General features: G+C 39.4%; 1 protein-coding gene across 5 annotated transcripts in view; it reads left to right on the top strand.

The window, feature by feature from the left end:
* The first annotated feature begins 7357 nt into the window (after positions 1 to 7357).
* LOC103697600 (AT-hook motif nuclear-localized protein 10-like) overlaps positions 7358 to 20961 on the top strand; it is a 58002-nt gene continuing 44398 nt past the window's right edge. For all 5 annotated transcript variants that reach the window (XR_005513718.2, XM_039131019.2, XM_039131018.2 and 2 more), the window contains exons 1-2: positions 7358 to 7780; positions 19657 to 19709. Coding sequence is in view for 4 of the 5 variants with exons in the window: in XM_039131019.2 (XP_038986947.1) it covers positions 7417 to 7780; positions 19657 to 19709 (417 nt within the window). In the remaining variant the exon portion in view is untranslated. The remainder of the gene's footprint in view (positions 7781 to 19656; positions 19710 to 20961) is intronic.

Here is a 20961-nt window from a genome sequence, read left to right as displayed (position 1 = left end):
TAAAATTTCCATATTGCACTAATTCATAATATGATATTGTAATGCATGAGTTCAAGAGGTTGTTTAGGGAAGATGCTATGGATTATGCTACGTGCACAGCTAATGTCAAGAGGAAACGACCTACTCCAAAAAGTTTGAGAGGTGGAAAAGCCCCATGGGATAAAGGTGAAGATGATGAGGATGGAGAAGATGATGACGATGACTGTATGGGAGGGCCACGAAGGCTCGATTTTAGAAACCAAAAAGAGCAATGGCAGCAGGGTTACCAGACAACAACAATTGTAATTATAACTTGTGCAACATTACTGTACATTATATGATTATAGTGAGAGGGAAGGATTGGTGCGGGAATTGTTCAATAGTAGTGACAAAGTAGTTTGATTATATGACAATTTAAATATTTTGAATGATTTGAATGTTTGTGTCAATGTAAATGTAATATAGGTTTATATTGTTATAATGTGTTTTTATAATTTACATTCGTATTTTTATTTTTTTAAAAACAATAGCAATCCCGACGCTTTAAAGCGTTGGTAAATAAAAGTTGTGGCACGCCTACGCCGACGCTTTAAAGCGTCGGTAAACTAAAGGCCTATGCCGACGCTACAAAAGCGTCGGCAAAAACGATATTTACCGACGCTTTAAAGCGTCGGCGAAAATCCAGAACTGGACATCCTTTGGGCTTTCCTGACGCTTTAAAGCGTCGGCGAATATCGTTTTTGCCGACGCTTTTGTAGCGTCGGGAAAGCCCTATTTTTGCCGACGCTTTCTCTTAGCGTCGGCAAAAACTTTTGCCACTTCAGTATCGCCAACGCTTTTGCGACGCTTCTGTTTGCGTTGCGGAAACTTTAGCCGACGCTTATAAGCGTCGGTAAAGATTATAAAAAGCGTCGGGAAAGATGAGTTTTCTTGTAGTGGATGGAGGTACGTACATGGGCATCCTAAAGACTTAATCATTGGTGATCCATCTCAAGGGGTAAGAACTCGATCCTCTCTTAGAAATATAAATGACTATCTTGCTTTTGTTTCACAAATAGAATCTAAGAATTATGAAGAAGCTGAAAAAGACGTAAATTGGATAAATGCTATGCAAGAAGAATTAAATCAATTCAAAAGAAGTAATGAATGGACATTAACTGAGACACAAAAGCATAATTCTGTTATTGGAATAAAATGGATCTTTAGAAATAAATTAGATGAAAATGGGGTAGTTATAAGAAACAAAGCTAGCAAAAAGCAGAATTCAGTGGCATTATCAACGGCTGAGGCAGAGTATATAGCTGCCGGTAGTTGCTGTGCTCAAGTACTATGGCTCAAGCAACAACTAGAGGACTATGGAATTAAATTAGACAACATTCCTATAAAGTGTGATAACACTAGTGCCACTAATCTTACCAAAAATTCGGTTCAGCACTCTAAAGCTAAGCACATTGAAATAAGGTATCATTTCATTAGAGATCATGTGCAAAATGGAAACATATGTATTGAGCATGTATGTACTGAGAAACAATTAGCTGACATATTCACAAAACCTTTAAGTGAAGATAGATTTTGCATGCTTAGGAGGGAATTAGGCATATGTGATCCTTTTGATTGAAGAGATATAAAAGGAACAAGTTATCTCATGATATCATCCTCTCATTTCGAAAAACCCATGAAACATTAGTCAAACTAGCCATTTATAGATTCCTTATTCATGTATCATTGTCCCATAAAGAATTTGTAAGGATTGGAGGAAAGGAAGAATTTAAAAAAAAAAAAAATTTCTGAACTGGGGCCGACCCGAGCCAGAATGGGGTCGACCCCACGTTGAGTTGACCCAACGGCGGGACCCTGTTTTTAAAGAGGGACCCGTGAGCTATTTTTAGGGCACTATTTCATCTTGTCCTCTTCCTAAAACCCTATTTCCACTTTTCAATCCTTTCCAATCATCTCCAAACAGTGCTAGATCGCCTCTCTACACCATTAGATCAAGACCTAAGGAAGGATTTTGTGAAAATGGAACCCAAGCGAGTCGTTGCTAAGAGATCTGAGAGAGTCTCATGCCCAACCATTTTAGATAGACATGCTAGAGACTCTTCTACAGTACCCCCACAAGGTGAGACACGTGTATTGCCTCCTCCTCCTCCCTCTCCTTCAGTTCAACTTGCAAAATATGCGGAGAGACCGGTTACCATGGGGAGAAGGATCCACTCCGAATTTTTGGATCAAGAAGGATTCCGTTTGGGGGATTGGATCTGAAGGCAAAGATGGGAGTATCTTTGCTCCCTAGATTTGATGACCTATCCGGGCTTGGTTCGTGAGTTCTACGCCTTCCTAAAAGTTGGACCGGGAGGGCTTGTGTCTGAAGTCCAAGGAGTAAGGGTTAAGGTCTCGAAAGAAAGTTTGAGTGAGTCCAGTAAAGCGAACAAGTCGTCTCCAGTAAAGCACGAGTCGACTCCAGTAACAGTCGAGTCAACTTCAGATCGCACGAGTCGACTCCAATCCCAACGGATACAATGTCAGACTGTGCAGACGGGTTAGAACGACTCCAAATCACTCTCTAACGGCTAGTTTTCAAAAGGAATTAATTAAATAGCCAGAGTGAATAGTAGTAGACAACAAGAGAGCTATTCCATCTGAGCATTAAAGCATTTCTACCACCAAGAGCTTCTGAAGAGTGAATCCAAGAAAAAGAAGGAAGAAGTGCATTCAACTCAAACCAAAAAGTACTTCCTTTGCAATCAAGGCTCTACTACTGTCCTCCATCCTTTGGCACATTCAAGAGGAGACTCAGAAATCGAGAAGCCCCCACTTCATCATCTAAAATTTGTTTGAGGGCCTCTAACTCAACTTTGTTTATATTGTCTCACCTTGCTTTTTTAGAAGCTTTCTTGTGAACTATAAACTCTCATTTTGTATACTTGATTCAATCAGGGGATTGAATCAAGAGTTGTAAGGTTTGTTGATGAGCCAAAGACAAAACCAACGGTGTAAGATTGTGGTTGATGAACCAGAAAAAATCAACTGGGTTTGATTGTAAATCCGAAAAAACAATTGAGTGGTTCTAGTCGGTGAGCCTGTCAAAACCGACTGAGTTCGTTGTTACCTCGTAAAAACAACAAGTTAGGTTGTGAGCTTGAAAAACAACCAGCTGTAATCCTAGAGATTATAGTGAACTTCCAAGTGCGACTTGGGAAGTGGACGTAGGAGCAAGAGTTGGCTCCGAACCACTATAAATCTTTCAGTGTTTGTATTGCACCTTGTCTCTTGCACTCTCTACACTCATTGCATCTAGTGATCTAACTAATTCATTTGCAATATATTTAGTTAATCACTAACCTTATTTTTAATTGATCAATATTTGATTAAAACCCAATTCACCCCCCCCCCCCCCCCCCTTTTGGGTTGTCTTCTTGGGCAACAATATAATTAGCTAGATTTTCTTCCCCAAGATTGGGAGATTTGATTTTGTGTCCAAAAGGGACATTATCATGATGCTTCACATGCTTAGGGAGTATCCCCTGAACATACCCGTATTGATATTCTAATAGATGCATGGGGCAGTGAGTAGGTCGAAGGTTTCACTACCTTAGGCCATGATCTCGACCTTAGTATTCAGGAAACATGAAGTCAAGTTGGAGGGGGAGATTTCAAGGGAACTGATGTACACCGACACCTACAATAACCGCTCACTACATCAGATAGGATATAACAAGGTTGACGGTCATTAAGAAAGAAGAGGTACTAGTAGATAAAATGAGCCTAGATGTGATGATGAGCAAGCACAGCTAGAGGCTGGACCTAGTGGCTGATAGTTCCTACCAATTAGGGTACCAAGCTATCTGCCTCCATAGAGATTTTAAAGTAAACAACAGAGCTAGATATTCCATTCGAGCATGGAGGAGGAGACTTTGCTATAGTTTTTGCTGTCCAATCTTAGCCACAACATCCAAAGAGCAACACCGGTTAGAAGATTAACCTAGATGAGGAGCAGTTGAGAATTATTATGAAGCAGGTTATGGCTGGATTGATTGCATTTGAAGCACATAGACAAGCAGAGAGTAGTAGAGAGGATCACTAGAGAGCCCTTGAGTCACCACGTGGCACACTTTTTACGAATTAGAGACTTGAGCCTCATATATCTTCATTGATTCAGATGGTGGCAGAGTTGAGGCGAGACATCTCAAACATCTATTATTTGGTGATGAGCTAGCTTCAAAGGATCGAAGATATCGAGGGGAAGATGAGGACTCTACAGAACCCTGTGCAGTATGACATTATAAACTTTACTACTGAGTCGTGAAAGCTAGAAGCTCAGGTTCCGAATTGCCTTAGAAAGGTTCGGAACAAGTCAAGAAGACTGATAGAGTCTCTTACTTCATTAGTTTCTACCCTCATCGACTTGATTGGACATCTTGTCCCGAAACTTGGGACCACTTGACCTTTCTATCATCGATATACTGAGCTTGGAACCTCTGGACCCTCCATTTCAGCCTCTAGATCTTCTCTTAACCATCATCATCCTTATCAGAGCTCATCATCATCCTCCGAGTTTAAAACATCTAGGAGTTTTCCTTATAGTGTATTAGATACTTTTCCCTAGAGGCCTCAGATGTTTGTTTTGTTACTATGATGTACTGATCTTTTCTATTTTGAATGTCGTATTTCTCAATTGTACATATTTACTTTCAAATCTCATGAGGCTACTTACTTTCCTTATATTGTACATGTTTACTTGCTTCATTCTTTAATTTAATACATGCTTCCTTTTGAAAATGACAAAAAGGGAGAGAAATAGTAAGGAGAAATAATAAGAGATGATTAAGAGAAATTTGAAGAATTCATAAGAATTGATTAAGAGAAATATAAATAGTAAGTTGAAATCGTAAGAGATGATTAAGACAAATTTTAAGAATTAATAAAAATTGATTAAGAGAAATAAAAATTTTATTAGGAGAAAAGACATGATCATAATCATAAAAAACATGAACAACAATTATAAAAGGACTTGATCATAATCAAGAACAATCAAAGAAGGAAATGAACTTATTAGGATATGATAAATTTTTTTAACAGTGGTGACATTAGTTATTTTTATCTTAGCACACACACTATTTACTCTTGATACTTAAAGGTTTTATCATCATCAAAAATAGGGGATATCATTGATCCGAAAGCTTTAATTTTGATGACACAAAATATTTTAGTAAAAAGATTACAAATTGTTCTTTTGGAGTACCTAAGAATGCATACAAGCGGTAAAGATAATCTCAAAATGACCTAAATATATGAAGAAGAATTTAACCTAAAATTCTTGAGTTGGAAAGGAAGTTATAAGTTTTTATGAAGTTATGTACAAGAGGAGTTGACCCTAGGTCATGAGAAGCCAACCCCTGAACGTCCGTAGGCTTAGATAGATGACTTTATTTCTAAAGGGATTCAGGAGTCAACTGCAGAGGTACACGAGTTGACCTTGGCATAATGGAGCAGACTGGCATACCTTTATGAGTTAATCCCTAGACTAGCTGAGTCAACCTCATAATAGTCTCTAGCGGAAGATAGAATACAGTAAAAACAACTCCTCTATAAATCTACCCAAGCAGCTCAGGAGTCGACTCTTGCCTAGCACGAGTTGACCCTAGGAAAAATAGAGTCTACTCCAGAATAGCTATAGATGAAAGACAGAACATAGTAAAAATCAACACATTCTTGAATCAACCCAAGAAGAAGAGTTGACCCTTGAAGATCATGAGTTGATCTATAAAGAAGTCAAGTCAACTCCTTTACATTTGACACCCATAATGGCTAGTTTTTTTTGCAAACTTGGAATGACTTTATTCACTCTCAACAACTCTTTTTACCTCTCAAAGGGCTATAAACAATTATCCAACAATTTTTTGAGATATAAATAAATTGGAACACTAAAAGATAACAATAAGAAGATAGAAGGAAAAAGAAAAAGAAAAGGAAAAGGGCCATTAAGTGAGAGCATTCATGATTGCATCCTCCACACTTCAGAGCATTAAGAGCAAGCTTTCAGGCATTAATCAAGGGCAAACATTGCTTCCACAAGTGCTTCATTGGATTATAATCAACTCATCAAGGAGCTTTGTCTTTTTGAATTATGTCCACATGTGCTCTAGAAGTGATGGTTGATTTGTATGTCACCTTTTCTTTTCCTCATCCCCTCATTCTATTTACTCCACACCTTCTCCAATTTAATTTGGAAGTTTTTATAGTTTGAAAATATGTTAGAGATTCCTTTCTAGCTATTGGAGAGGTGAAACTAGTTGTTGGTAGTGAGAAAATCCATTTTAAGCTCACAGAGAAACTAGCTGGTTGAAGTATCAGACATAGAGGGATTGACTCGAGTGTTTCAGAGGTCGACTTTTTTTCTTCTCAGGTTAAACTTGAGAAAGCATTAAATTTCACTGCGTTTTGTCTTTCATATGAGATCATTGATTTGGCTAATTCTGGGGTCGGCTCGTACTCCACAAAGGTTGATTCTTAGTTACTTGAGTCGTCGACTCATAGAAAAGGTGTTTTTCGCCCCATTCTATTTTTTATCTAGGATTATTCTAGGGCCAACTTGGATGAATCTGGGGTTGACTCTTGAAAACATACTAATTTTCTCTACTATGCCGGGGCCGACTTATGGATCGACCCTAGAAATACTTCGAAATCAAGGTCTTTTATTTAAGCCTATGGGTACTCAGGGGTTGTCTGCTAGGATTTTGTGATTGACTCCTCTAATGCAAAAGCTCCCAAAGCAGTTCAAATAATTTTCCAACTTTGGAATTTGTTATTACTTCTCTAATGTGGCTATGCATGATGAGACTTGTTAGATTGTCTGCTTTTCTCAACTCTGTGTTTCCGATATTGTGTATCATATTGGTATATTTTATCCCACATTGGTTAAAATGTGTGGCTGTTAACCAACAAGTTCAAGATCCAAAATCCAAATCCTTATTCTAGTATTTATTATTTATTTAGTTTGATGTTATTATTTAAAAATAAAAGCTATATACGCGTCACACTTGCCATGCTCTAGTGATTGTAATATGAAAACATATATAAATTATTTAGATATTTTTTTACACTTCAGCTGGAAATACAAACTTTATGTAATTTTTTTTGACGATATGACAAAATTAAAAATATCTTAACATGAATTGCGGAGAAATTTAGGCAAGCCAAACCAAGCGATCCTGAGCGTACCTCGAGACAGGGTGGCGCACCCGTTGTGAATCTGAGAAAAATCCCATTCAACTTATACGACAACAGAGAAACCTAGAAAATTATAATATAATATTTAAAATAAAAAACATTAGTTTTATTATATTTATAATTATTGAAAAACGTAAAGGTTGAGATTCCCCCATCCCAAGTCCCACATCTCCCTCACTTCCCTCCTCTTCCCGCGTGTGCGCTCCGATGGACGAGGTCGACGGTGCCCTCCCTCCCTACTACCCTCACGGCGGCGGGTCTTCCTTCGCGAGGAAGGTAATGTTCTCCTCCGCTTCCCCCTCCTCCGCCTCGGAGTGCGGCCCCGTCGTCTTCCCTCACTTAGTGGGCGGCCGTGCCCCCGCCGCATCCGCGCCTTCTCCCGCCGAACCCGTCCGGAGAAAGCGGGGGAGGCCGAGGAAATACGGCGCGTCGCCCTTTCCTTCTCCTCCCTCTCTCGTATCTTCTGTCAAGAAGCCTTCGGTTCAGCTACCATCATCGCGGTCGTCGTCTTCTTCACGGAAGAAGGAAGCCTCTTCCTCTTCTTCCAAGAAAGCTCAGCTTGCAGCTCTCGGTCAGTACTTCTCTGTTTCCCATGCTTTTGGGTTGCTTTTTCTGTAATTTTAGAGCGCAATGCATGATAGTTTTCATTTTTAGAACCCGAAATAAGAGACTCTGAATTATCACATTGATTTATGTGACTTATCTATATTTTGAAGCTTCGACTTGAATGCATTTTTGTAATGTTTCTTGGCCTTTTCTTTTCTTCTTTATTTTTATGTCCTTTATTACTCTTTGTCTTGGCTCTTTTTTTTTTTCGTTATTTTTTTTGGGTTTCTTAAGGTTGTAGTGTATCATATTCTAATCAAAATGTGCATATTCCATATAATATCTATAAATGACATGCATAATATTCAGTAAATTTATTTTTCATTCCAAATACAATTTCATAAAATTGATAAATCCCACGTAAATTGATTTTTAAGTTATTTGATGCCAAAAATTTATATTAATTAATTAACAAGTCTAGAAAATGTTAGAAAATTTTCTAACATTGCGTGCACATAGAAAATTTGAAGTAAATTTTGAAAATGTTTCTTTAAAAGCATTGATTTAAGGACTATTTTGTAATAATGTCTTGTTGGACTTCTTGTCTAGATGATTGCACTCTACACAGAATCAATCCCAACAATTAGAAAAGTAACGGATAATTGTAGAAAAATAGGAGGAAGAGTTGAAGGAATCAGGGTTGGCAGTTGGTGATGTCTGGTGATCTGGGTTAGTCCGATCTAGTAATCTAACCGGTCAAATCATAAAATGAGTCAGATTCAGATAGTGATGCATAACAGGAGATTGACGATGATGGGGTCTGGTGATGCCCAGTGAGAGTTGGGGTGGGGGATGACATATTGAGTGGGCACTAGACATTGTTTAGGACTTCTTTGTCGGGGTCGACCATGAACATAAGGAAGGCACTCTTTGTTGGGTCCACAATTATACGAGAGAGAGAAAGAGAGAAGAAGAGAGAAAGTGACAAAGATTAGAGAGAAGGGGGAGAAGAAAATAGTGGTTCATGTGCTGATGGTGGGGTGGTTTGCAACTCTCGGCAGAGGAGCTATGATCAGCTCTTGTGAGCAATACAGTGAGTGTCAGATAGTTGACAATCTATGGTGATGGTTAATGACGACGAACGATCAATTGAAAAGGAACAAAAAGGAGAGAGGGAAACAAAGCTTAGCATTGAACCAAACCTCAGCTCGCTTGTCAGAGGTTGTGGGTTTTGACGTAACTGTTGAGGAGTGATGGCCGGAGAGAGGACGCTTGCAGCTGGCTTCAAAAACAAAGGAAAAGATCGGCGAGTAATGAAATAGAGAAGGGATGCTTGTGGTGAAATCCGAGCTTTTCTAGTGAATACTTGGCTGGCGGCGATGGCTCAAAGAAGGGATTCAAAGGGAAGAGTGCTTAGAAGGGACAAAGGTGTTGATTACCTTACCTTCGGCGAGATTTAGCGGCGACCATATTGATGGTGGCAGATGGCACAAAAACCAGAGATAGTGTGTGAAGAAGAAGAAAAAAATTCACAGTGCGGTCTCATAGGAGATTGGTGAGGTCTTATTGCCGGTGGAGGCTAGGGTTTCCTAGCCTCCTTTAGTGACCAAGAAGGAGGGGGGGATTTAACCTCCTTCATCGAGTTGGAACAAGGGCTTTGCTCCACTTAATTTTTGGGAGTGGGCCGTTTCGGGCCATGCTTCGACAGTAGGTCATACCAAACGTTAGGCCTCATATGGGCTAGGTCGGTTAGTGGACTAGGTCCATATTGACTTAGGCCAACTATTTGGACAGGCCTTACTATTCCTTCCTTTATAAAATTTCATCCATGATATTTTCTTATGAGTAGAGTCGGCGGAACCGGTACCAGGTACCATACCGGTTGTCCGGCAAGATGAATCGGTACAGGCCCACACCGTACCATGTCGGGCCCGTACCGACATAGTAAAAGAGTTAGGGGAGAGGAAGAACGAGAGAGAAAAAGAGAGAGAGAAGGGGAGGCTGATGGAGAGCCAGTAGAGGGCTGGAGAGCCGTCGGCGGAGGAGGCAGAGGCCGGAGAGCCGTTAGGAAGCCACAGAAGAAGGGCTTCCAGTTTCCTATTTCATTTGAAATAAGGGCCGACGGGGGCTCTTTTATTTTTGAGGTTTTTAAGTGAAAGTCGGCAATGGGTTTGTTGATTTTCAATTAAAATCTTAAAAAATAAAAGGAGCCCCTTTGGGCCCTATTTTGAACGAATAGGGGACCGAAGCGAGCCTCTCTTCTATGGCTCCCTCCTCTGCGTGACGGCTCTTCGGTGTCCGCCGGCCGGCCTCGACCTTCCTTTCTCTTCCTTCCTCTCCCTCTCCCTCTCTCTCTCTCTCTCTTTTTCTCTTTTTTCTTCGTCTTCTCCCTCTCTGGTGCAGATCTCGTTTTCATCACCAAAATCGTTTTAGTCTGTAGCCGGTACAGCTCGGAACGCCCTGAACCGGGTGGTTCGGGACGGTTCTGCCGACCTTGCTTACGAGTCTTCAAAAAGTTGGATATACTTTCTCCTTATTTCATCCTCTAGTTTCCAAATGGCTTCTCTTTCTGGATGATGGCTCTGTTGCACTTTAACATAATGAATGATACGACGTTGCAATACTTGATCTTTATGGTCCACAGTTTGTAAAGGGTGCTCCTCATTTGCCAAGTCCTTTATAAGACAAGGATTTGAGCTTTATGACATGTCTCAGGTCTAGCACATACTTCTTTAACATGGAAACATGAAAGACATCATGTATACTAGCTAATGAAGGTGACAAAGCAACTCTATAAGCTATCTAACTAATCCTTTTTGGTATCTCAAATGGGCCAATAGACCTAAGACTCAACTTGCCTTGGATTTCGAACCTCACAATTCCCACTTTAAGAAATACATGATCACCTACTTGAAACTCTGGGTCCCGTTTCCTTAAATCTGCATAGCTCTTTTATCTTCTCTAAATTGCATGAATTCCCTCTTTGATTAATTGTATCTTCTCCACTATTTGTTGTACAATCTTTGCTCCTAATAATCTTATATCACCAACATCCACTCAACAAATGAGCGATTGACATTTTCTACCGTATAATGCCTTATAAGGTGCCATCTGGATGTTAGCCTGGTGATTATTATTAATAAGTGAATCCACCCAAGTTAGATGCTCTTCCCTTTATCCTTTCATATCAAGAACACAAGCTCAAAATATATCTTCTGAGATTTGAATTGTCCTTTCTAACTGACCATCAATTTTGGGAGGAAAGCAGTATTGAAGTTCAGCTTAGTCCCTAAGGCCTTATGCAAACTCTTCCAAAATTGCAATACAAATCTAGTGCCTCTATTTGATACAATGGTTACAAGAATTCCATTCAACCTCACAATTTCTTTCGTATGTAATCGAGCTAGCTTTCCTAGAAAAGGCAACTTTAATAGGTAGAAAGTGTACAAGTTTCTTTGCCAATTTCTTTACTAATTTGTTTCTAGGTTCTTTGCAATTTCCTTAGCTTTGACTAGACATGAGAACATTCTCATTTTTCTCTTCATTCATTTCCCTCCACCAATTTACTTGTCCTTCCTTTCATTTTCTTTTCACCACCAAACAAAGCCTTAAGAAGCACAGAAGTTGAAAAATCTGTACCTTTCCTAAATTTAGATCATTTTTGAAGAATATTGGTCATTGAAAGTAATGGTGATTTGTGGTGACCAAAGTTGATTGAATGGTTATGGTTAAAGATTTCAATGTTCTGTCTATGCATATGAATTAAACCTTGCAGAAGCATGGAAAATCCACATGCAAAAATTCATCAATATAGGGATGACATCAAGGGGAAGAACAGGATATGCTCATGGATTAAAGTGCTGGTTACGATGGCATGACATGCATGATACTTATTGTGTTAGTGTCTTATCGGCACATAGCACTGGCATGATACAGGTTGCATGCGAATACTTGGTATGCTACCATTCTAGTGAATTCTAAGGGTGCCAAACTTTTGCATGGCTCACCTTGTAGGGAGCGGTACTTTATTCTTTGACATTGCTTCCTAAAATGAAGGAAGAATTCAATGTTTAAAACTCTCAAGAGAACACATGCAAAGCTAATGTAACCACAATGGAATATGATTTTGTGGCCTACTCCAATTTGTTGCATGATGATTATTCATCTGAGGTTTGTATAGCTTTGCTTGGCTGCTTGGTCTTCACATTTTCATGGGACAAGGGGAAGTCTTCATAGCAGAGAAACCACCATAAGCTTGTCACACGAAATTAACTTCTTAAATGAAGATTACATATCTTAATCCTGTGTTTGGACTGATTAACACAATGTGACCTCATGCACAGCCTAGAAGGAATTTTCTTCTGATTAAAAATATCAAGAAACTTTGTAGCTTAAGGTCATTAGATCATTGTCTAGAAAGGGTATCTTAGTGCATGAGGCTCTTGCCACTATGGGGTTTGAGGAGGGTCAGATTTATGTAGCTTTACCCACATGCATGGAAAGGTTTTTTCATATTTCGAACTCGTGGTGGTAAAGTCATAATGGAGCTACCTTACCATTGCACCAAGGCTTGCCATCTCATGCAATCATGGAAATCGCAATGCAATTTTTTCCTTGCATTAAAGATTTAGTGCTTAAATGGCATTTTCTTCTGATTGATAATATTCAAAAACTTTGTAGCTTAAGGTCATGCAGTCATGGTAATCATGATGCAATTTTTCCTTGGATTAAAGATTTAATGATGAAATCTTGGATGATGAGAAGGAGAAGTATGAATAACAATGAAGTGGAGATTAGCGATGCCATAATCTCTTCTATAAAATCAGGTGGGGTTTCCTGAGTTTGAGCCATTGCCAATCATGACTTGAGGGACTACTTTGTCATTATTTATACTGTGGATAACCGTTTAGAATTGAAGGAAGGTTAAAATTGTAGCATATTTCTGGGTGAAGGTGATGCTATATCTTGTTTGGTTGCTCCATAAACTATCATATATATGCTCCAAAATTACTCAAATATTTAAGCTAGGTTTGCATCCATTACTCTTTTTATACCCAGCCTAATTTCTTGCCTTGCTCCCCGGACTTGTTCCCATAGAGCACCTCTTTTGTCCCAGCTTCCCATCCATGGTGATGCACGGGAGCTAGACTACACATTAACTTTGCTAAGGACTGATATATAATTCCTCCTAGTGTTTATTCTGTCTCAATATTTCACCACATTTCTTTTTCAATGTCTGTGAAAGAGAGTTCCCTGTATTTTTTGGTAAATCTTTCAACAAAGTTGAAGCTTGTATAGCCCAATACTTCAACTGTACAACCTTTCCTCCGGGTTGAAACAAGTTCTTTCAAGATTAAGCTAAGCAATTCTTCTAGATTCTTGAATTTCTCATTAATCTGTTAAAAGGCCTTCTATCTTCAATGCCAAACACTAGAACATCATCAGCAAATATTAGATGGATAAACTTATATTCTCTCTTTTCACTTATGGTGGAAAATGTCCATTGAATTGTGCAAGCTCAAAGAAAGTTGTTATGGCATCCATGTTACAGTAACAAGGTGACATACAATCACCTGGCCTCATTTATTAGAAAAGATCAGCAGCCCTTCTAATAAAATATATTTATAAAATGGCAGACCAATATATTCAAAAGTCCAAGTAATTTTACCAGCCCAGTAATTCAATTCTTCCTCGATTTTTCTATTAACTGTGTAATAAGCCATCTTGATTCCCCTTTTAAGCAAACTTGGACCCTCATCTTTTCTTCAACTTTCGAAGAATTTCATCGACTAGTAGGATATTGTTGCAGATTTTCTTTTGATAAAATCTTAATTAACTTAAGGTGAAAATATCTATTAACTAGTACTGAAAAGAAGTCATAAGGGTGTGCTGGAAGCTATGATCTCCCTCATCTCTCAATAGAATGGGCAGGAACTTCACCTCTTCTTTCTTGAAAAGGAAAGCTTGTAGCCTAGAAGTGACTAACTTGGTATTTGGACTTGTAAATATTGCAACAGTGTATGGCCCGAACTTACCAGTAACATTGTCATTTAATTTCTTTTTGTATCAAACTAAGAAGGTACGACTAATATACTTAAAAAATTTCTGTGATTCAAAAAAATTGGAAATTTTTGACAAAAACCTTGCTATAAACAATCAATCAAGAACACATCTGGACTGGGTGCTTTCAGAATATTGCCTCCATAAGAGCATCCGCTATTGACTGCACAGAAAACTGGTTTTCACTACTAGATTTCTTATTCATCAGAAAGCAGTCGCTTTTGGTTGCCTCCTGATTGTCGAGATCAGGCTTCAAATGTTGGAGTGGTACATAAGTAAATTCCTTTTTAATTTTGTGTGGATCTAAAGTCATCAATTTGCATCTCTTCTCTTCTAAACCACCTTATCATGTTCTGATTTATGCAGATCTTTAAAAACAGCACAAAAAACATTTGAAGTTCCTACAAGACTTTAGGATCCATTTAGTCTTGTTTTGCAAGCATACTTCTACTAGACCCTCTGTCCTTACAAATGCCTTCTTGACTCCCTTTTTGGGTCTAAAAATCTGGTTATGATCTTAATTTTGCTAGTATTTTTAAGATGTTCCATGCTCCTTCCTAATTTCTTTTAGCTATGTATTCTTAAGACTCAACAATAGGTATGCCATACTGATCCAAATTGGGCGATATAGGGCGTATCGTACTACCGGTATCCGGTACGGATGGCGTACCAATATTTGGTATATCAAAAAATTCTGTACCGTACCGTACCGACACTGTGCTAGTGTGGCACTGGTACGAGGTCAGGTACTGAGACGGCGAACCTTGCTCAACACAATATGCATTATTACTATAATTTCATAGGGCCTCTTATATATTCCTAAGCTTCTCCTCACAAAAAAGAAAAGCCGGAATCCTATTTTCTTTTATAGGTAGGTTTCTGTGCCTCCAACAAAACTTTGAGAAAATTTGGATTTCTTCCACTATATATCAATCTTGAAAAAGGTCTAGCCATTTAGTGTCTATTAGAGCTTTGCATAACTTTTTTTGGGATGCCGATCCTAGGATCTTGGCTGCAAACTTTTATGTGTAAGCGTATCATTTTGGTTCTAAGATATTGTAACCTTAAGATTAAATTATAATTAGATAAGTAACTAGGTTCCAGCCAAGGTCTGTCGAACCGGGTCGAATCGTCCTGTTCGGCCTGTACCGAGTCAACCTGGTAGGGAACTGGGTTGGTTCACTTATTTTATTCGAGCTAGGTCCTGAACTGGCCGAAACCGGTCCCAAATCGGTCCGAACTGGCTGCTTCTGTTCGAAATCGGTGCGAATCGGATGTTCGCACCGAGTTGGACCGGTTCTGAACTGGCCCGCCTCGCCCTCTACTTTTGTTATAAAAGGGCGTTGGAAAGGCCTAAGAAGTTTCTCGGGCATTTCCAATGTTCATTTTGTTCCCCACTTCCCCTTCCCCCCATGACAAAAATTACACCGATTCAGTATGAGTGAAGAAGGATCCAATCCTAAATAAGGTGTGCTTCCTCTCTCCTACTTCATTTTCTGTTTTTTTGGGGCTCCAAAAAATAGCTCAAAATTTGCAAAATAAGAAAAGATCATGCTAAATTTTTTGATTTTAGCTTGATTTTTTATTTTGATTTTATGCCAAAATTTTGGATTTTGTTACCGGCTTATTCGGATGGGCCCCTTCACAGTCGTATTATTGGCCGAAGGACATCTTTTAGAGATAGAGCTTCAGCGAGAGTGCTTATAACCCAGAGTGTTCCTTATGGGATGAATATATAAAACTATAACACTGCTTAGTTAGAGGGGTGGGCTGATATGCCCTCTGACTATATTAATGATCTGCATATCTGTGAGAGGCATCGCCACTTGTTGAGATTTTAGATATCGGTATGTATATTGTACTTTAAATATATGTAATTGATTGTATTATTTTATATTTTTTACCTCACTAGTTGATTTTAGGATATTTCATATTGTTTCTTGTAGCATAGAACATCTAACTAATCATTTTATGTTTTGTCTCACTTTAAAACAACAAAATGCATCATTTAGGTTAAATCGGGATCATAGAAATATTAAAAAATATTAAATTATACTTAAAATTATTGAAAAATTAGAAATATTAATTAATCAAACTTGAAAAACTTACAAAAAATTTGGGCTTGTGTCGGTATGGTACTGAACCCATACCATACCGACTCTCCCGCTGAATGGTATAGGTTCCGGTACCGTTTTGGCGGATTGCAATTTCATTTCCGATTGCAATTCATTGTCACTGGAATTATTTTTGAAAATCTAAATGCTTTTCCAAAGTAAACTTCCTAAGCATTCATTTTAGCCGTGCATAAATTATTATATGCTCTTTTGAGCTTGCAAGTTCCAGAAAGAAGATTTTGGGCTCCATATGATGCCAGACAACAGGGGAAGAGAAGAAAGAGAGAAGAAGAAAGAAGAAGAAATAGAGAATGAGTGAGGAGGGAGGAGGAAGAAAGAACTAGGCTTCGCACCTAGCCCTGTTTAGGGTTTCACGCTAGAGCTAAAAGAAAGAAATCACAATTTCTTCATAGCATACCCTAAACGATGTACGGTCCAACATATTTATAAGACCTAGAAAATGCAAAAAGACTCCTAAAAAGAAATTAATTTCATAAAGACCTTCAAAGATAACAAAATACCAAAATAAGCCCTAAAGGCTATCAAATAACAAAATATCCTAATAAGCCCAAATAAAATAAAGGATTTTTTGCACGAATACCCTTCTATTAAGTGTTTTGCTAGAAAAGCTTAACTCGACCGATGAGCTTCATTCTGGCAAACTGGACCTTCTTTTCTTCAGATAAATTATATCATCCAAAAAGTGGTCCATTTTGTGCAACTAGTTTGAGAAGACCTTTGGGTCAAGGCAACCATCAAATGTGGGGACTTCAATCCGAATGCCTTTCATTACATCTTCATCATGGTCACGAGGCTCTGTAGGTTCTATATTGTGCTGATAACTCCTATCGACATCAGGGACTGGCATCGGTCCTTTATGACGAGGGTAGGTTGGAGGGCGGCCTGGAAAGGGATTAGGGTCAAAGTGGCCATGTCGAACAGATCCTAGATGGTCTAGGGTTTCATCCTTGACCTCTGGGCCTTCCAAATGAGAGGCACTATCTTCTGTGGATCCCATAATCCTCTGAAGGGAAGCCTCAATTGAGTCTAATCGGGCGTTGGCCTAGGTGGACACTGTGGTCAAGTTTTGGACAGCCTTTAGCAAGGCTTCGTTGTTGGGATTCATGACAACTTGGGATTCTAACTGGAAGACAATACGACCACTACGAAGGTGCATATAATGAGTGTGCAAAGTTGTCAGTGGCCCTACAAAGCTAAGACAGTGGTAGTTCTTAGGCAGACCTAATGCATGAAAATGATGCCTGGCACTTACTATATATGCTCAATATAAACGGAAAGCTGATCTTTAGTAAATAAAATCAAGTAGGGGATCACGTAATAAATGCAAGCAAGTAATTGCAATCAAATAGTGCTAGTATTCTGTGTGTTGCAGGGTATCACGGAGCCTCAAAGAACTTCTAAAGATTAGGCAGCCCTGCAATTAATAACAAGATGGGCCACTATAAGGGTTTCTTAGGTTGTTTGGGTGTATGTGTTGAATTCACAGTAAGATAAGTCAACGGAGCACACAAGAGTTCATAGATGCTGAAATTTAGACAAACAAATAGATTTTTAGGAAGAGAAGAAATCTGACCTGGGCTGTGGACGACAATTAGAAGCGCGGTCGTAGCAAACGGACTCTTCAAATGGTTCAAATCGAGTCTGATCACAGCAACTCGTTGGGCCTGATGGGCCTGCTGGGCCCGTAGGGGATGCGGTGGGCCTTGGCCAGGCAGGCTGGCGGATGAGAAAGGGGCGCAGGGTGCAAAACAGGCTCGAGGAAGGGAGGGGTCGAGGAGAGGGGGTCGGGAATCGGGAAGGTGGCTGTGGAGCGGATTGAGTTGGGTTTGTTGGCCCCGAACGCGTGATGATGAGAAGGGGTTCGAGGAAGGAGTACATGGACTTGATGTGGTGTGAAAAAGGGTTTCAATGCCGAAACCTTGGAGAGAATGAGGGGAAGGGAGGGGCGATCGGGGAAGATGAAGGAGGGGGCGAAGCGCGGTGGAAGGGGGCAGGCCTGTGAGGGGTAGCGGGGAGGCGGCGGAACTCGGGGTTGCTTCCCCTTGCGTTCAGAGCAAAGGGGCGGGTGTGGAGGGTGTGGTGGACGCAGCCGTGGGAGCAACTGGGACGAGGGAGGCGGGGCGGAGATGGAAGCGACGATGGTGGAGGTGGAAATGGCGACGTCGGAGGTGGGGGCGGCAAGGGTGGTGCGGCTCTGCGGGCGGTCGCGGAGGAAGATGAATAGTAAGTTCTTTCCCCCCTTTTTTTTCCTTTTTTTTTTTCCAGCGAAACAGACTCGGGTTAACGGGCACGACCACTCCAGTGACCCGTTCCTATTTCGGCTCCTTCGTGGAGGCTTTGAGGGGGAGGAGTTGCAGGTGGTTACCTGCTTTCGTGGCGACGGTGGTGAGGCGTGATGACGTTTGTTGAAGGAGAAGGCGGCGACGGGCGCTCTGGAGTGGCGCGTGGTTCTTCGTTGGCCGTCTCAGGCTTCCTCTTTCTTTCTTTTTTTTAATGCGATCCGCTGCAAACAGGAATGCATGGGGAGAAGAGAGGGCTTACGGCTTTGGAAAGAAAGAAGAAAACCACGTGAAGAAAACCCGCTTGGGATCCCCACGCGAAAGAACAACACCCACGTGAAGAACTTTTTTTTTTTGTTTACCGAGCTCTAATACCAATGCTGATGCCAGACAGCAGGGGAAGAAAAGAAAGAGAGAAGAAGAAATAGAGGAGAGAGGAGGGAGGAGGAAGAAAGAACTAGGCTTCGCACCTAGCCCTGCTTAGGGTTTCACGCCAGAGCTAAAAGAAAGGAATCACAATTTCATTCATAGTATACCCTAAACGATGTACGGTCCAACATATTTATTAGACTCAGAAAATGCAAAAAGATCCCTAAAAGGAAATTAATCTTACAAAGATCCTCAAAGATAACAAAGTATCAAAATAAGCCCTAAAAACTATCAAATAACAAAATACTCTAATAAGCCCAAATAAAATAAAATCACTCTAACCACAATGAAACTAGCTGAACCATCCTCCTGCGGCGACTATAGACCCGAATGACGGGTGATCTGGCACTGGTGTCTGCACCACCATATGATGATTATTCTCTCTTTCCATTTGCATTACATATGAATAAAGTTAATATTTGATGAAAACCTTTGCAACTTAGATATTGAGATATTGATTAATATGCTTGAAATTGAATAATAATACAATTTAGACCTTTTCTCATTGATTCCTTGACTCATGTATTAATTCATGCAATAAAAATAAACAGCAACATAATATCGGATTCTGCATGGAAGAATGTCTCGTCATATTACAAGCATGGCACACAGAATGCATTGATAAAGGTTGATGCACTGATTTAGTCCTATTTACAAAAGAGACAATTTCTTAAACATTATAATAACACTTTATTAAGAATGACTAGATGTTAAGCAATACTTGTTCATTTTGATAGAGTTGGAAAAAGTAGTTGTTAAGCAAATATTGGTTTCATTTGCTTTTGCATCCATACATGTGTTTGAATGATTAGCCTGTTATGCCATGGCACAATATACATGTTCCAGACAAAATTGTAAGGGCATGCTGAAGTAATATATTTGGCTACACTTGTGCGAGGTCAAGATATACACACAGATACTATTATACAAATATATATTTGTATGAAATCGTACACACCCACATACATATATACATATATATTTAATGCTTTATGCAGGTAATGTTGGACAAGGATTTACACCGCATGTCCTTACTATTGCTTCTGGAGAGGTGCGTTATATTACTCTTAAATATCTGAAATTTTGTGTAAATGAAAACATACAATTGTATAAATATATATTTGTTGTTGTAAGCACATTGCGAAGTATTATTTGCAACTGTGGAACCTTTTTTCAGCCATTTGAGCATATATTCATTTCGATATCTTTTCAAATAAAGTAAAAAAGCATATTTTTATGCATATAATGTTCAAATATGTTGAGTAGATACCATGAGCATGATGCATTTGATATTACAGAGTTGTCCCTGTTTCTTTTTCTCCATGGTAATTAAGGTCTGCTCAACTACATATGCTTCTCATGATGATAAACTAGATAATCATTGTATGAGGGACGGGGAAGTGCCACTGCGATATTTGTAATAATTTACAATAATGAGCTGATATTTTTAATCAAGCACCACTTCTTAGATCCAATTGACTATAAGCCAAAAGTTCCAACTTTCAATAAGTTCTTGCAGTTTATCAAGCCCCTTGTGAATATTGAGAAGAAAGTGCTGCCAAAATTATCCAACAGGAGCATTATGTGGAGAATTGGCAATGGATTCCATCACCAAGTTTGAGAGATTCAATGATGGGATCAAGGACATGGCACCAACCAGAGGATCACAAGAAGTGGTCAAGCATAATGGATGTGAACTGAAGAAAAGGACCGTCTCAATCAAGCTTTTGTTGGTTCCCTGAGCATTCAATCAAAGATGGCTTTTACTAGGCCCTTTGCTTGGGATGCAAGTTATCATATTCTGTTTTGTTTTATTAAATTTGTCAAATAGGAATCTTTTAGGAAACTTTAGGTGTCCGGATTTGAGAGGTTTTCTAGATTGACTGTAGAGTCATGAAAAAGGACTCCAGAAAAGGAGGATCAAGTATGAAGGCAATTGCTGGCTGAATGGTCTAAATTAGGTTTGATCTTGGCCGTTCATTTTGGAATTTAGTTTTAGAGTCCTAATTAGGAAAGGATGGGGACTGTTTATGTCTATTGAAGGTCATTAATGGACTGCAATACAGTTGATGATGATAGTATTCAAAATTTGGGATTGAATGTAAAGGCCATAGGCCTCGTTTTTTTCTTCTCTCTTCTCCATATCTTCTTGCTTCCCCCCTCATTCTCTCGTTTTTCCCTCATCCTTCTACTTGTGTTCAATTTGCATCAAATTTTTGCTGTTACTAGCGGATTTCCTACCAAAAGTGACCGAGGATGTTGGCAGCAGCCATTAAAGACCTATAAAAGGCATCCTAGGCTGG

Source organism: Phoenix dactylifera, chromosome 13, assembly GCF_051530095.1.
Source record: "Phoenix dactylifera cultivar Ajwa chromosome 13, Ajwa_hap1_PhDact_Kaust_v1.1, whole genome shotgun sequence".
Taxonomy (NCBI): Eukaryota; Viridiplantae; Streptophyta; class Magnoliopsida; order Arecales; family Arecaceae; genus Phoenix; species Phoenix dactylifera.
This window is presented reverse-complemented; position numbering and strand designations above follow the sequence as displayed.